The sequence below is a fragment of the Paramisgurnus dabryanus genome, chromosome 16, assembly GCF_030506205.2.
Source record: "Paramisgurnus dabryanus chromosome 16, PD_genome_1.1, whole genome shotgun sequence".
Classification (NCBI taxonomy): Eukaryota; Metazoa; Chordata; class Actinopteri; order Cypriniformes; family Cobitidae; genus Paramisgurnus; species Paramisgurnus dabryanus.
The window spans coordinates 2,076,694-2,095,600 of NC_133352.1; the positions used below are offsets into that span (position 1 = coordinate 2,076,694).

Here is an 18,907-nt window from a genome sequence, read left to right on the forward strand (position 1 = left end):
GATAGTGAGAAACTGAGTGCATCTGTTCACACTGATTTCAACAGCAGATATCTTATTATAATGTCCATTGGTATCAATCTTAACATTTTTATGAAAACATGTTTGAAGTTATGATATACCACCACTGGCACAGCATTGGGACTATGGTCATCGTGGCCCCGAGGGGTGTGGTGGCCCCCGCTGCGGCAGGCGTTTTCTGTATTGAAGGTGGCAACCCTAGTGACTATACAAATCACAACACATAAATAGGAAAATGTTGGCGTTATTTTGTCACTTATTCGGAGTAGTTTGCTAGCTGGAGCCATTCACTTCCAGTCTTTGTGCTAAGCTAGCGGGGGCTGCGTCAGACAGAGTTACAGCACGCACAGAGATGAGAAAGGTATCTATGGACTTATCTAACTCTGGGGAATACGGTGAATAAAGCTAAATTCCCAAAATGTGGGCGTGTTCCTTTAAGGCTCAAACATGGAAATGCAGGCCGTCAATCATCAATACCATGTCGTTATGCTGATCGTCCTTGTTCATTTAAAACATTTAATGCCCTTCAGATACACTTATCCCGGTAAACTTTAGTTATTTTCTTTGTTGGCGTAATACGCAGTGAAGTGCAAATTGCACTGTGCAATACAAATTAAGTGCATCCAACTCTAATCATCCCTTGATTGTGTTACATTTTATTTTCTTTGTTTTAGATAAAAAATGAATTCAGAAGAATCACCACAATTTCCTTGGAGCGTACATTCTTGTTAAAGCTGGACTTCTATACCCCAAAACTCCTCGCTTTGTTTGAGATGAGGGGTGGGGTTGCTGGCATAAGAATTAAACATTTGCTGGATTCACTCAGCCAGGTAAAATGTATATGTGTTTTTTACAATTGTGAATTACTCGTGATGATATGCTGCTTCCTGACTCTGTAAATATGTTATATGTAGATGTATACACATTTAATGTTCACTGAATTTTACTTCTGTTTTTAACAGCAAAAAGATAGGCTTGAAGATAGGCGAGAATTTGTGATTCGCTGCCTCCTGTCTTTCCTGAGAGAATCAGCTGAGGAGCTCATTGAAGACCACCAGGTTAAATTACCAGTTTGCCAGTTAAATTAAATTCAAATTTATTTGTATAGTGCTTTTTACAGTGTACAATGCTACAAGGCAGCTTTACAAAATCACAATGTTGAATTATCAATCAATTGAAACAAATCAAAGAAAAATAAATAATCAATTCATAGTTTGGCGCTGACTTTATTTGAAGTCTTTGCATGGCCTGGTGTCATCGTTGCACAAGTCTTGGATCATCTAAGGTCTTACTTGGAGACGGGGTCCGGACATGGATATACAATAATTAGTGAAGCAGCTAGCAGTTAGCTGGCTACATACACAGCTACATCCATTTCTATTTTTCTTTTTGAATGTAGACAGTAGTGGTTTGACTGATATACTGTATTTTATGTTATGTGCTAGATTTTCTTTTTATCCCTGATCCATTAAACCATCTACAAGGAAATATCTTCCACAAGCTTTCTTTTTGCTGAATCTATTTATTATTTGAATCCTGTCAAGCACTGACGATGATGCTGAGATCCATGTTTTCGTACTGAGGAAAATTTTAAAGCTTAAAGACCTTAGATGATCCTGTCCATATCTGACTTGATTACGGACCACAATTTGGATATTATCTGCTTAACAGAAACCTGGCACAAAGAATCTGACGGGCTGCTTTTTAATGAATTGACTCCGGAGGGTTATGGACTATATGATCTCCCACGTTCAACGGGTAGAGGAGGTGGTATCATTGTGCTGTTTAAACAGACTATGCTCTGTGGATATCCCTCCGTTTTCCTCTTTTGAATGCCTTGCTTTACGAGTTTCTGCCTCATTACCTACTGTCATAGTGACTGTGTACAGGCCTCCCAAAAGTAACAACAAAGAATTTACATCTGACTTTGCTGAATTATTGTCTGTGTTGGTTTTGAGATTTGAGAGAATTCTTATTCTTGGTGATTTTAATATTCACATGGACAAGAAAGAAACTGCAACCACAAGAGACTTTACATCTTTATTAGACTGCTTTGAGCTTAACCAAGTTGTGAACTGTCCCTCACACAACAAAGGCCACATGTTAGACCTTGTGATTCAAAATGGCACATTTGTGTCTCAACTCTTGGTCTCTGATTTTGGGATATCTGATCATCTAGCCATACTATTTAATCTGGAGCTACCTGATATTTCTGCTTCCACATCCCGTATTATCAGCTACCGCAAATGGAAATCTATCGCGCCTAGTGACTTCTCTGACTTCTCTGACTCTGCTACAAGCTGCATTTTACCACCTGCTACATTGGATGACAAAGTTAACGGCCTAAACAAAATTCTCTTGTCCGGACTGGATACTTTGGCTCCTTTGAAGACACGAACTGTTTCTTTTAAACGATCTGCCCCCTGGTATACTGATGATCTTCGTGCTATGAAAACCCAGTGTCGCAAAATGGAGCGCATGTGGCGCTTCACGGGTTTAACTGTGTATCATCAGGCCTGGAAAGATAGCTTGTGTGGTTATAGGTCTGAAATTGCATCAACAAGATCTGCTCATTTCTCTCAGATTATTGCAAGTAACCAAGATAATCCAAAAAAACTGTTTCATACAATCAACACACTTTTAAACAGAAATAACATGTCTAATGTTTCTTCTTCTGTTCATTTATGTAACAGGTTTCTTGTGTACTTTAGCAAAAAGATTGAGGTGATTAGAGATCAGATTGCTATGTCACATGTATCTGTTAATTCTATAGTACATAACACAGAATTCTCTGGTGTTACTCTCTCAAAATTCTCCACATTGGATTCTCAATCTCTGTGTAATGTGGTTTTAAAAATGAGAGCTACCACCTCGGTAGTTGATCCCATACCTGCTAAATTGTTTCAGTCATGTTTTTCCTCATTGTGTCCTGTTACTTTGAATATTATAAATGATTCCTTGATTTGTGGTATGGTGCCATCTGCACTTAAAATTGCTGCTGTAACCCCTGTTCCAAAAACAAATAGCTTTGACCTTGAGAATTTAAATAATTTCCGCCCAATTTCAAATCTCCCCTTCGTTGCTAAAATATTGGAACATATTGTTGCTTCACAATTACTCTCCCATCTCTCTGCAAATGATCTTTTTGAGCCTCTTCAATCTGGCTTCCGAAAAATGCATAGCACTGAGACTGCATTAGTTAAAGTCACAAATGACTTATTGATGGCCTCTGATTCAGGATGCTTATCAATACTGATTTTGCTTGATCTCAGTGCTGCATTTGACACTATAGATCATTATACCCTACTTACCCGCTTGGAGTCTGTCTTTGGTGTATCAGACACTGCTTTAAGCTGGTTTAAGTCCTATTTTACAGATCGCAAACAATTTGTTGTGTTGGGTGGCTGTAGGTCTGAGGTTGGTGTGACAAAATATGGTGTTCCTCAGGGTTCAATTTTAGGCCCTCTACTTTTTAGTCTCTATATTTTCCCTCTTGGTCAACTTTTGAGGTCTCTTGGTCTTGACTTTCATTTTTATGCTGATGACACTCAGATATACATACACTCAAAGCCTGATGTTAATGCTGCTCTTTCATTTCTTTCTGACTGTATCACAGAAATCAAAAAATGGATGTCTGATAATTTTCTATGTCTGAACAGTGAAAAGACTGAAGTGATGCTTGTTGGTTCGCCCCACCAGTTACGCAGAGTGAAACCTGTAGCTTTTCATGTGGATGGCTCCGTCATTCAGTTCCAAAGCAAACTAAAAAACTTGGGAGTAATTTTTGATCCTAATTTAACATTTGATCTTCACGTACAGAATACTGTTAAAGTTTCATTCTTTCATCTTAGAAATATATCCAGATTACGTCCCATGCTGAGTTTTCCGGTGGCTGAAAAATTAGTTAATACCCTGGTGTTCTCTAGACTTGATTATTGTAATGCATTGCTAGCAGGAGCTTCAAAATCTACATTGAATAAACTACAGTGGGTTCAAAACTCTGCAGCGCGTATTCTGACGAGGACAAGGCAAAGAGATCATATAACACCCATTTTAGAGACCCTGCATTGGCTCCCTGTCAAATTCCCGTGTTGATTTTAAAATTCTGATGTTGACTTACAAGGCACTAAATGGCCTTGCTCCTCAATATTTCTCTGAGCTTTTAAAACACTACATCCCGGCACGTGATCTTCGCTCGGCTGATGCTGGTCTTTTAATTGTTCCGGTTACACGCTTAAGAACAATGGGTGATAGGGCGTTTTCATCAGTTGCCCCAAAGTTATGGAACTCTTTGCCTTCTGAGATCAGAAATGCAGCTTCCCTGAAAAGGTTTAAAACATCACTTAAAACTCATTATTTTAAGGAAGCATTTGGGTGATATAGTGTTTCTTGTTGTTTTTTATGATTGTATCTTAAATGTTTATTTTATGGCTTCTAAGGGTTACTTTTAATTGTTTTATTATTTTACTTTTATTTATTCTTCCTTTTAATTCTTTACTTCCATTGTTTTATTATTATGTGTTTTTTTGTTTTGTTTTTTTATCACCATGTCTATTTTATATATCTAACTTTTTACTTATGTTAAGCGCTTTGAGAAATGAGTTTTAAAGGCGCTATACAAAATAAAGATATTATTATTATTATTATTATTATACACCATTGTTACAAAACTTAAAGAACTCCCAGTGATGGTCAAAAAGGCAGCACCATACATTTAAATGTTTTGGACAGGATTCCCAGTATAAATTGTTATGTTGTTTATATTTCTTATCTTTCATTTATATATTCTCTTTAGAAACCATTGTGTAATGTTTCCCAAAAGACATAACAATTTACACCAATTATCATTTCCAGAGGTTTACACCATCCTGACTCTAAATGTACGGTGTTATCTTTATTAGCATTACTTAATGTTTCTTTCTAGTGTAATAATTGTGTATGAGTCTCATTGTTGTGTTCAATGTAAAAGTATAACTTAACATCATACAGTTACTGCTGAATACTGTACAGTATTTTAACTACTTTACAATGATTTGTGTATTTTATAGGATATCAGCAGAGACATGATTAAGGATTCCTTAATCCCCATATCATGAAAGTCATCGTACTGAGCCGATCTGTAGAAGAAGATGCCAGTATGTCTGATGTCATCATTGTCATCGAGGGAACTGAGGTGCTGCTGGGATGTAAAAATCTCACAAATGCATGTCTTTCACTCATGGGCTGCATTTACTCCCTTAACTTAAGCTATCCTCCAAAGCTGAGAAATACATTCAAAGTGTTTCAGAAAATCTTTCTTGGGCTAGATGCTTTTAAATTTTCTCCAAAGTTTAACTCTGCATAGAAAGCTTCTAATGTAATCTGCTAGTGACTTTGTGGGCGGATCTTGGGCGCTGTTGCTATTGTCCCGGCGGGAGAAATAACTCTTTCGCCAGGCGCAAATCAATAATGGGTTGGTCTGAAGTAGGTTCATTATTCATAGGTGTGGTTTGGGCGTAACGTCAAATAAACCAATCAGAACGTCATCCAACATTCCCTTTAAACGCAAGTGCGCAAGTTCCATGGCGGGTTGCTATTATTATGAGGGATTTGCCAGGCGCACGCCAGGAGCAGTTCACAGCCGAGGAGACCGACGTTCTTGTAAGACCAGTCAAAGACAGAGAAGTTGTTTTGTATGGGGATGGGAGAAACCCGCCCAAATCAGCGTCGGTAAAACAGGTGTGGAAGGAAATAGCCGCAATTGTCTCATCAGCTGGCATCCCCAGGAGGTTGCGCCGCAAGCGCTACAATGATGTCAGGAGACGGGGGAATCCCAAGCTTGCCAGCATAAATCGGCCACGCCGTGTAACCTAAGGTGGATCTGCCTCTACACAGACGCCAGCAGAGGACATCGCTGCGTCCACCCTCACCGCTGAAAGCCAAGAAACGCAAGCAGTCCAACCCCAAAGTATTATTAATTAATAATATTAATTATATATTAAAATAATTAATTATTATTTACATAAAATAAACGTAATTCAGTCACACAACAAACTCCCAATAAAAACAGAACCCCCATGTCTCTACGATGTTCTGATGCAGAGATATAAGGCTTTGTTTATCCGGTTGCTAGGGTACTGTATTTGGTTGCTAGGGAAAAAATTGTCATCCACTAGTGATTACACTCCGAGTCACAAGTAAAATGGTCCTGTGTCTCTATGATGTTCTGATGCTGAGATATAAGGCTTTGTTTACTCTGTTGTTAGGGTACTGTATTTGGTTGCTAGGGGGAAATTGGCATCCACTGGTGATTACACTCCAAGTCACAAGTCAAGCGGTCCAACCCCCGTGTCTCTACGATGTTCTGATGCGGAGATATAAGGCTTTGTTTACTCTGTTGCTAGGGCATTGTATTTGGTTGCTAGGGAGAAAAATGGCATCCACTAGTGATTACCCTCCGAGTCACAAGTCAAACGGTCCAACCCCCGTGTCTCTACGATGTTCTGATGCGGAGATATAAGGCTTTGTTTACTCTGTTGCTAGGGTACTGTATTTGGTTGCTAGGGGGAAAATGGCATACACTAGTGATTACCCTCCGAGTCATGAGTCAAACGGTCCAACCCCCGTGTCTCTACGATGTTCTGATGCGGAGATATAAGGCTTTGTTTATTCGATTGCTAGAGTACTCTTTTTGGTTGCTAGGGAAAAAAATTGGCATCCACTAGTGATTACCCTCCGAGTCACGAGTCAAACGATCCAACCCCCGTGTCTCTACGATGTTCTGATGCGGAGATATAAGGCTTTGTTTATTCGGTTGCTAGGGTACTGTATTAGGTTGCTAGGGAAAAAATTGGCATGCACTAGTGTTTACCCTCCGAGTCACGAGTCAAACGGTCCAACCCCCGTGTCTCTACGATGTTCTGATGCAGAGATATAAGGCTCTGTTTACTCTGTTGCTAGTGTACTGTATTTGGTTGCTAGGGGAAAAAATGGCATACAATAGTGATTACCCTCCGAGTCATGTGTCAAACGGTCCAACCCCCGTGTCTCTACGATGTTCTGATGCGGAGATATAAGGCTTTGTTTATTCGATTGCTAGGGTACTCTTTTTGGTTGCTAGGGAAAAAAATTGGCATCCACTAGTGATTACACTCCGAGTCACGAGTCAAACAGGCCGTCAGGGCAGCACTGATTTGGCGACATTTACAGTACATTAAAACATTAGGATATGTGAAGAAAAGTAACTGATCCACCATTGCAAAGACAGTTTAGAACAAACAACAAGACAACATAGAACAGCAATCAAACATTATGGTAACAAACATGCTCCACAGCTTTCTGTTCTTGGAAGAAGTAAAAGTTAAAGAAGAAAAACGATAGTGTGTGTGCAAATGTGTCTATTTCCTTTGTATAATTGTTTGTAGTGGAGTGTCCTATCTAAATATTTTCACGCGCATGCGCTGTTGTACGCGGACTGTACGCACACTCTTCGCGTGGTCTCAAATTTTGGGCCGATCGCGGACCCTCCTGATGATGAAAATGACGTCATGCGGACGGCGCGCCTACGTGGACGTCCCTTGTATACTTTCGGCTAAAGGTATTATCTCCTTCTGAAATCACAAGAGGAGCCAAATTTCAATTTCCTATTTTTTCACATGCTGGCAGAGAATGGTTTACCAAAACTAAGTTACTGGGTTGATCTTTTCACTTTTCTAGGTTGATAGAAGAACATGGGCACCCAATCATAGCACTTAAACATTAAAAAAGTCAGATTTTCATGATATGTCCCCTTTAAAGAAGCCTCCCTCACTTATTCTAAAATGACCAGTACGCGGCGGAATGATACAAACAGTGAAGCGGTTACTGTGATGATATTAGTAAAATATCCCATGGCCGGGAAGGGCTTTTAGCCAATCAGATCTGAAAACCTTGAAAAACAGATAGAACAGATATATATACATATGCCAAAAATTTAAAATGATCTCATTCACTCACCTTTACGATACACAACTTTTTGTTCTTCTAGCACAATGGGCAACTTTCCAGTTAGATTACGGAGTTGTTTCCCTCAGTACTCCACCTCAAGGAGTTTAATTTAGTTTGCTGTAATCTAACTGTAGGTACTTATTTGTGGCATTAGGGACAATGCATGTACTAAAAATGTGGTCTTATTTTACATTGGTCGAAGATTATGTACACATTTGAAACTCACAATTAAGCAATGTTAAGAGAACTGCTACAACTTAAATTGTTAAGTCCATTAAACCTTATTGAACCACTTAAATTAAACTAATTTAAAAATCTAGTTGAATTTCATACAACTTATCAAAATAAGTTTTAAAATGTCAACTTTATTTTCTGAGTTAAATTACAGGAAAAACATGCATTTACTTGACTTAGGCCTACTGATCTTTTTTACAGTGCATGGATATTTTATTGTTTGTCTTGAGCCAAATATTTTAATGAATTAAGACATTGAGAGACAAACAATTCAAAAGTAATGTAAATTTTTACCATGAGGATAATCGATGATGACAGATGTGAAATCTTGCAAACAAAATAAATTTTTAATTAAGTTAAAAAGATAGACAGACTTACTATCTTTCTCTATTTACTTATTTATTTCTACATTTCTTTAAAAATTACTAACAAACCCTTGGCTATGTATATTGTGTTGGACTTGATGAGACTATTTCCAGTGCATTTATGTATTGCTGTTCTTGTGTTGCTGTAATTGCTTCCAATGTTTACCTTACTTGTAAGTCGCTTTGGACAAAAGTGTCTGCTAAATTACTAAATGTAGATGTTAGTTGATAACTTGAGCATGAAGAGACAGAAACATAATAATATAGAAATAATAATACAGAAATAGCAACTAAAACATGTAAGTGATGAAAATGACAAATACAACTTTATTTACAAAATAAATGTACAGGTGGAAAATTCACATTAGAAACATTCCATGGAGGAAATATCTTTTGTAAAACAATTATTACAAGAAAACAAAACCATATTACTAAGAATATCAATCTTTTGGCTTTGTTATGAGACACTAATTACAATAGTTTACAATATTTACATCATACCTGTCAACCCTCCCGTTTTTCCCGGGATTAGCTCATATTTTACCATTCTTTCCCGCAATCATCCAGTTTAAATCATTTGTTCTTCTTCCTTTATTTCTTAACGCCATTCCAGCATCTACGACTATATTCATGGCGAGAACCAGTTAATCCATACACAAGTTTTTTTATTCAGACAAGTTGATCCTGAATAGGGGGAAGGACAATTTGGTATCTCCAATTTGCCTAGCTTGCATGTTTTTGGCCTGTGGGAGGAAACTGGAGTACCCGGAGTAAACCCACGCTGACACGAGGAGAAAATGCAGAAACTCCACATAGAAAGGCCACCTGCCCTAGCCAAAGCTTGTACCGGAGACCTTCTTGTTGTGAGGCAACAGTGCTACCCACTGACCCACTGTATTCCCTGTATTTCTCCCTTATTTTTAGTTTATCTATAAAAAATTCCACTGGCCATATTTGATGTTTGCTATATTCACCTCTGGTACAGCAGGCGGCAGTAGATCTGTAACATAGGTGGAGGATGACGAGCCGTGCGCAAAGCTACAGCTACAACATGTCAGCCCACATACACAAACTCACATATTTGGATGTTTATTTGTAACTTTGCATGTAGGGTAACACTGCTATTTGTGCTTTACTACTTAACTCAGTAGGTCTTAAAGGCTCTCTAAGCGAATCTGCCAGACGTTAGTTATTGATGACGTTTGAACTGTTTTCAAACAGACGGAGCGTAGCTAACTCCATTTTTACTTTGTCTTGAATAATGGTAGTCTACCCGCATTCACAAATATACAAAAAGTGCTAAACATGCTAAAACATTCTACGTCTCATAGAAAGTCCTCTTTTAGAAATGCCAGCCAGAAAAAGGTCCAATCTGAAAAACTGCTGCTTATGACATCACAGGCATCTAACTGCCCCTCCACTTTAAAATAATTGGCTACATTTTTTGAGTGGCAGCAAAGTCAACCAATCAGTAATGAGATTGCAAGTTAAGCCAGTAGGGGGAGCCAAATAGTTGCAAAACCACTTGTTTAAAATCCCCCACCCTAATAGAGCTATCTGAGAGAGGTTTTTAGGAAGCTTTTAAGGCATTACAGACCCAAACAAAAAAAATTTTGTCTACATGTCACATCACAGAACAAGGATAAATACCCCGTTCAATCATTCTGTGTCACCTTTAAATCAATATGCATTTTCTTGATGGGCAAAATGACCTAAAAAAAGTCTAGTATTTAGACAAAACAATCTAATTTGTGCTTAAAACAAGCTAAAAAATCTGCCAATAGGGTGTGAAAATTTGACATAATTTTTTCTTGAATTAATGGGGGGGGGGGTAATTCCATTTCATGCATTCTGACTTTTTAACACAGTTTAAGAGTTGTAACTCTCATGCTAAACATAAGCAAAGTCTCAAAAAAGCAGCTCCTACAAGTTTCGGAAAGTTTTTGTTCGGACGGGCAGGGACGTGCACAGACATTTTGAGGGGCAGGTGCTCAAGTGAAATAAAAGGCACCACTCATAATTATGTATTTTTTTTCTTTTTTTTAACAAAAAAGTATATATATTAACCCAACTCTGATTTCCTTTTTAAAAAAATAATTAAAAAAGTTAATTAATTTGATCTTCCTCAAACTCACGCAATTGTTTCATTTTCAAAAAATGTCTACAAAATAATCAGTTCACACAGAAACCATGGTCTCCTTAGTATTCTAGGATTATAGAGCAGCAAAGGAAACCATTACACAGTGTGCATGTTTTGAAAACATTTTCTATTCTACTAGTTTAAGTATATATTTAGAGTAACCTAAATACTGTAACTGCATCAAGCAGAGGGGCTTGTTTTACTAATAATTTGTTTATTTTTGCACAAGGGACTACATTATCAGAATACGGTGTTATCAGAATACATAACACTTTAAAATCAACACAAATATTCACTCTAAAATAATTATTAAGTTGCTGTATTTTGTCAATCATTTTTGCAGTGATTTTTTCAGTAAAGTTAACAAAATAGCAGTTTAATGTTAACTTATTTCTACTGAGTTTTATTTATTAATGCACCAGATGCAGTTACTCAGATTTACTAATTTTTTAGAGTGTACACAAACATCTGTTTGTGTCTGTAGATTTCTTTTAAATTCACCAATTTAGATTTCTAAATTTCATGGGGAAAGACTCTTGATGTAAGTCGAGATGAACGCCCCAACATTAAATTACACATTAATTTACAAATTTGTTAAAATGTTAAAACAAAGTTGTGACTGCTGAGTTAGTGCTACATGCCAATAAATACTATATGCTAGCGTTTAGCTGAAGTTCTATTAGTTAACAATTAGTTGTTACTCAAAATCTGTATTTTCGTCTGATAAGGGCTCAAAATATAAGGTCTGTTTACTCATATGAGCTTTCCTATTTATTAGGGTTACATGTCAAAAACAACAAATATAGATTTGGCCTATTTTATTTGTATTTTATATTTTACTTTTTTGTGATGTCAGTGAAAAGTCTAACTGCAAGTAAAATACTGAACCATCAGATTTCTTCCCAATCTACTACAGCACTCCAGTATAACACATTACTTATTTAACAGCCATTACAAAAAAACCGCAAACAAAAAAAGGTTACTACTGTAGTTAGAAATTATATTATTGTTTGTGCTTAATTATTTAATGAGGAGTCTGTTTAAACTACATACACTATACGGTAACAAGTTTGCAACTCTTCAGGTTAATATGGGATTGCCGTGGAAAACAATGTCCCTGAATCGTTATGTGTAACAACATGTCCCATATTTTGTGCATAAAACTGTTAATTTAAGAATGCTTTCTTCCTCACTCACTTACCGGTAGCCTGCCTGCATCATTCACATCGCATCTCATTCAGGCTGAGCTTCTAGCTGGAGGATATGTAAAATCATGTATTAGGTTCCTAATAGAGTTATTTGAAATGTTGTCTTTTAGGATATTACTATTTCCAACAAACAGTGTATTGGTTAGATTTTCAAAGTTAGGGTTTTCATTTTCATTTTTAAGAAGAAATATTACTTTCCTAGGTACAGCATCCATTACAATTGCATATTCCCTGGGTCTAATTGGAATTTTAAATTTGTCAAGAAACTAAAGATACACTGACATTAAATAGAAGAAACCAAACAAGATAACGAGCGGGAACAGGTGATGGGAGAAAACCAATGATTACTAATAAGCAGGAGAACGAGGGGGCGGGGTCACAGGACAAAACACCGGAGGCACATGCCACACAAAAATAAGGCATGAACCTCCACATAAGGCCTGGGACTGCCAGAACTCTGCCACCATGACAAAATACAAATATAACATAAGACTTCAAGGCAGAGTCCTGACAATATTATTTACAAGTGAGCCCTGGCCAAGATAGCAGCACACAATAGACAACATAAAAAACAAATTAAGTACATAGAACAATAATCCCAACAATAAAATAAGATTAATAACAAGTGCAGACAGTTTGGAATGTTCGGTTGAGGCAGAGGCGTCATGCCCATTCAAACTGAGGGGGCACATGCCCCCTTGGTTTTTTGAGCCAAATGGATATTGCATGCAACCTCAAAGTCAAAGAAGCATCCATTAATCTGTTATTTGTCTTTTAATCTGTTAAATATGCACAATATTATTAATTCTGTGCTGCATCCTTCTTGTCACTTTTCGGAGGGTTTCGCCACTTTGATCATGTAACATTACTTTTTTACCGCAGACAGTGCAGTCGCAGACGTCATAGGGTCTGAGCGCACTCACAAGCTCTTTGCTGTTGCTGCTACATTTTGCTATCTGAGGAATTAAAACGTATAAGAAACGCTCACAACATTTCCAAACCCTAGTGCGGTAATGTGCAGTTAACCTCCTTTGTCTAGAAAATGTATGGTTTAAAGTGTGACATTAGTAGATTTCTAGATTCATCCTCTTGGTACAACGTTAAAGTTCGCCAGAGTTCACGAGGGCGCGGAATCACACATGCTCACATATGAGGTAAAATAATTTTATGCAATAATCCGTTCAAAGAATTTTATCTACAATTCTTTTTAAATCATTATTGAACATTAAAATCAGTCACGTGGCTATAGCTTATGTCATTTTCGTTGTTTATATACTGATTTGAAATGACATTATTTTTATAGGATAATGCAGTTGTTGCGCAAAATGCAATAATGACACAATTAAACAAGTTATTTATTAAAACTTAAATAAATAAAACATGCCGTTTCAGATGTAAATAAGATACCAATATGTCATTATTCCGATTGAATGGTATTTGATATAAAAGTAAGTCAACACTTTTATTTTGGAGGTTTTTGCATGAAAGCAGGGGTGTTGGCCATGTAAAAGACTGAAAGCTCTATAATATATTGTTTGATGTCTTTGTATGCACAAATTTCTTTGAGCTGTGCACACTGTGCCCCCTTAAAAATATTGGTGCATGACGCCCCTGGGTTGAGGTACAGCTTAAACTCGTTCATTGAGATAAATACACTCAGTTTCAATGATCTTTGAATCTCATTCCAAGCAGTTGATGCACTATAAGTAAAAGCAGTTTTTCCAAACTCTGTCTTCATTAAAGGAACATTACAGTACAGAATATATAGCCTACGACATAAACTATTTATTAGTTAATGTTTATAATAGTTGGTTGTGTGTTTGCGCGTAACATTACTTTTGTTGTGTTTCAAATTATTTTTTTAAATAAGCAAATAATTTCATAAGCTCATGTCTAATCTACTGTATAATAATATTTCCATAAAACGAAAACAATTCTGAAAACATGTAAAAGTAGTTTAATATGTTTATTATGGTTTGTTTAAATAACTTACAATGTTGAATGTGAAGCATAAGTTACTGCTGCTGTCAGATCGCGTGAAGCTTGATGTGTCGCCATAAAAACTCAAACAAGTTGATTAAAAATTGCTGTTTAAAAGCAACCTCACACCAGGGACAGTTTAACCATCACCTGAAAAGGTAATAAACAAGAAGTCTCAGTATATTTCATGTATTAAACACTCGACTGACTGTCCCATTGTAGATATATGAATAGATATATGAAGGTGTTGTTATTGCCGTTTGTGAAGCCTGGGCTGTCTACAGAGATCGCGTTTTTTTTACAGTTTGATCAGCGGACAGGCAGCAAGCAGATAGTGAGGAGATGTTTGCTGTATGTAACAAAAAATGTTTTATGGACTGAAACGCGTCAATTCACTTAGAGCACCTTTAATTTCATCCTCACACTGGCTCATACATGAAATTATGACCGTAATAATCATGGAAAACAGGTACCGTAAGTCGCACCCGTAATTCGCCCAAACGTCAGAGGGCGTAGGAAATAGGAATAGTGTGGATAGGTAACACAGTGTGGGTTATGTGAGCTTTAAGTATTTAAGAATAAAGTACTTATTTCAAGATTTTATTCTTACCCCAATTCTTGCACTTTTTTGTTGGTTGATTAATTTATGCACAAATACACTTAAATTTGATATTTTTTGTCTAAAACTAGAATTATTTTCTGAGGTCATTTTGATCATTAAAGGGACACTTCACCCATTTGCATTAAGCTTTGTATAGTTAGAACCCCAATCATGTTTTTGAATGGTCGTGCATCATTTCCTCAGTTGCCGCTGAGACAGGAGAAATACAGATTTCAGTGTTGCACTTCCTTCTTTCAATGATGTAAAAATCATCATTTTGCATCATTGAAAGCAGGAAGTCCAATATCTTTGTAGAGGGGGTGAGACTACAAACACCCTTTTCTCTGTCAAATAGGCACCAAATTCTAAATGTATGTTACAACTACAAATATGACACATTTTCAATAAATATGAATGTTTCTACGGGTGAAATGCTCCTTTAAGAAAATATAACCTGCACTGCAAAAAAATTACTTTCTTACTTAGTATTTTTCTCTTGTTTTCAGTATAAATATCTAAAGAAATAAATTAAGATGCTTTATCTTGATGAGTAAAATTATCTAAGAAAATACATCTAGTTTTCAGACAAAAATATACAATTTCATTGAATGTGTGCATGAAACAAGCAAAAATATCCGCCAAATGGGTAAGATTTTTTTTAAAGGGACAATAGGATTTACCCCCATCTAGTGGTGAAATTGTATTTTGTATTATTTCAAACGAACAGTGCTCTTTTCAAATGCGTGTTGCAACTATGGTAGCTGTTATGTACTCACTGATCTCCTTGTCCGTCTCAGCTGGTTCACGTGTTCTGAATGAAAAGATAGGCTAGGTAGGCTAGTGCTTTTTGTCTCTCTCTGCTATTATAGTTTATCAATAGGGCGAAACAACATGTAATCCTCCTTGGACTTACCCGTTGAATGTAAGTAAAGAGGAGAAATTCTTTGCTTACAAAGAAAAATCAGATCACTGGCAGAGGTCATTTGACACAAATTAGGACATATTTATGAATAAAGACATTGATTTTGAATAATAAAACACTTAAAACCCTACTTACTGTCTCTTTGAATAAGTTTACTTTTTCTTAAACACCTTATTCAAGAAAATTTTTCTCAGCCCGTTGGCAGATATTTCTGCTCGTTTTAAGTCAACTTAAATTGTATATGTTTTGCCCCAAAACTAGACTTAGTTTCTTAGGTCATTTGCTTATAAAGAAAAAAATCTTGATTTAAGAATTTTGAGATATTTGTACTAAAAACGCTAAGAAAGTCAGCGTACCCATCCATTCCCTTGCAAAGTTATGAAGGGGGAGGGGTGTTAGGGTTAGGAGATATACTTTATTTTCAAATCCCAATGTTGACAGGTATGATTTACATCAATATATCCCACAGTACTGCCAATATACCAATATACAGTAATAAAGTACTGTTCTTCACATGTTTTTAAAGCACTTATCAAATTAACTAGCAATTTCAGTCTGTTTTTTTACTATACAGCATCACATCACTAGTCAAAAATTTAAAATAGACTTGCCAATTTGATTAAACATAAAAAGCTGCAGTTTTTTTAAAGCAGCTACAGGTTTCCCAGAAAGCATACAGAACAAAATGTATAGTAGGCTATGAATGTACTCGGTTTGGATAAAAGTGTCTGCCAAATACATAAATACAAGTGTTATTCTGTGTTAATACACAAGGTATCCCAGTTATATCTTCTATCCCTGTATATCTGAAGCAAGATAAATGAGATACTTTTTGCATAACTCAACAACAATATATGCAAGTAGATTATGTAACTGACATTCTGACAGATTATAATGTACATATTAAGATTTTGTGTGTCAGATAGACATCATTTTAATTCCTCCAAGTTAGCTTGAGCCATTACACACCTGAAGTTCACTCTCCTCCACAGGTGGGGAGCTTTGAAGACGATGCCGATTCTGGTGGGTGCTACTGATATTACCAGAAGCCCTGCGAAAGGTGGAGAGGCGGACTCGAAAATTTTCTCCAGAGAAAAAATAGAGCATCGGGTCAAAGCACGAGTTGGCAGCAGCCAGGCAGAGAGTGATAACCACAGACTTCTGCATGTACATTTTCTCTTCACAGGTAGTGTCTTTACGACTTGTGAAATTAAGATGCCGCGTCCGTTGAATGTGATAGGGCATAAAACTGACCAAGAAAGCCAGCATCACCACGAGAATCATTCGAATGGCCTTGTTGCGCGTGTAACGCTGCCTGTTCACGACAGTGTTGTTTCTGAGTAGAGTGCGCAAGATGCCGACATAACACAGCAAAATAACTAAGAAGGGAATAATGAAACCCACCACCAGGGAAAAATAGTTCAGCAAAATCAGTTTGTTCAGGTTTTTATAATTTTCGGGTGGTTCAAAACACTTGGTTTTGTTAGTTTTTTCATCAAAATGCTGTCCAGAGAGGAGAAAGGGTGAACTGGTGGTGCAAATGAACACCCAAATGCACATGCACACTATCCAGGCATTTTTCTCTGTGGCTAACCTAAGGTTTTGCACTGGATACACGATGGCCAAGAAACGGGTAAAACTCATGGCCATCATGAAGAAGATACTGCAGTAGAGGTTCATGTACAATGCATAGGAACTGAACCGACAAAGAAAGTCACCCATGTTCCACTGGCCTTTGTTGACGTAGTAGATTACACGTAGAGGTAGCGTACTGACACAGAGTAAGTCTGACACTGCCAAGTTGAGCATGTAGATGTGAAAGGCTGAGGTCTGCCGATACGTACGAAGAAGCACATAGAGTGCAAAGCCGTTGCCCATCAACCCAAAGACGGTGATGATTGAATACACCGTGGAGTAGACTTGGTTACGGAAATCATCAATTGAGGCACACTGTGTTTCATTATGATTTGCCACTGTTACATTTTGTAGAGCCATAGTTGTATTGGTCTTTCTGTAAAACAAGAAAGAAAGAAGAGTATAGGGAACATTTTAACCTTCTAAAAATGGGGATATTAGAAATTCCCTTTTTAACCTACTCCTCCTCCCCTAAATGTTATCAATTATTTCTAATTTACACTTTGATTTAATTTGCTTATTCCTAGTATTACTTGGCCTATTAACAGTAACACTAACAAACAAGCATGTTAAAAGCAAATTATTCGCAAACAAATCCAGAAAGGAAAATCCAACTCAATGTCATTATTATCTAATTATTAGGTCACAATACAATGATGGGACACATTCTTTCATTTACCACTTTATGAATTATATCAAAAAAATATAACATGCACAGAATCACTATTTTAATAAACTGTTGCAGAAAACAGCTTCCATATAAACAAACCTGTAATGTTTCTCAAGAAGGAAATCATTAACTTGTCATGAGCTAGAGCTGCAAACTATGAATAACATTTTAATTGTAATTACACATCACATCAGCAAATACTATGCGATAAACCATACGTGAACATGCATTTACCGTTCGTTTTACACGATTGTTTATCAGTACAAGTTTTGTTGACTAAAATGAACACTGTATTCACACTGTAAAGCGCTTTACAGAAACATCAGTTTGTCGTTTTACTTGCCCTAGACGTACAGCTTAAAATAATGCGCACTTGGTGAAGTAAAACTGACTTGACTAAAATAATAACATATGTTCACGTTTGTCCCTTACACATCTACAGACACGTCTTTGTAAATTTCTGAATCAATATTTACAGTTCCTGATAGAGAGATGCTCACGAACGTTACACGTCAGTGTCGTTTCTTGCTAAATAACAAGCATGATAGGCGACATACAGTATGCGTGATCGGAAGTGATTGTTTAAAAAGTTAATCATTCACGTGAAAATAACACTTTTTGAGTCTGTAAATGCATGCTCATGACCAATGAAAGAGATAAAAGTAAAAAGAGTGAGTAAAGCGTCGGTGACTAACCGTTATCTATCCGTCTTCAAATGATCCGTGTCCCTCACAATAACCACAGACAGTTTGAAGAACAGGAGCTGACAGTATGAGAATGATCGCTTCAGTGTCACGCCTCCTTACTGCACATTTACATAAACATATTTACATCACTGCCCCGAACAGATAGCCTACATTAACAAAGCCTACTGATATTATCAAAGCCGGAACAATACTCTTGAAATACATCAAGTATGACAGAATTAATAACTTATGGTAATCGTTTTAGTACACAGAAGTACAATTTACACAAAAGCATAATTTACATTTCATTCACTCTTTTGACTGTCTACCCAACAGTGGACTTTTTCATATAACAGAACAAAATCTTTTAGCATGCTTTAAAATCTTCAGAACCAGAAGTACCTGTTTTTTTTTTTTTTTTTTTTTTTTTTTTGCCAAAGAGTCATTTGATATGAGCCATGTATTTCAGACAAAAGTCTCTTA

General features: G+C 36.7%; 1 protein-coding gene across 1 annotated transcript; it reads right to left on the reverse strand.

The window, feature by feature from the left end:
• Nucleotides 1-15,841: 15,841 nt before the first annotated feature.
• Nucleotides 15,842-18,560, reverse strand: cysltr1 (cysteinyl leukotriene receptor 1). Its single transcript, XM_065274858.2, has 2 exons — nucleotides 18,434-18,560; nucleotides 15,842-17,444 (listed from the first exon to the last, which is right to left on the reverse strand). The coding sequence occupies exon 2, from the start codon at nucleotides 17,426-17,428 to the stop codon at nucleotides 16,382-16,384; it is 1,047 nt and encodes a 348-aa protein (XP_065130930.1). The 5' UTR covers nucleotides 17,429-17,444; nucleotides 18,434-18,560; the 3' UTR covers nucleotides 15,842-16,381.
• Between the last annotated feature and the right edge of the window lie 347 nt (nucleotides 18,561-18,907).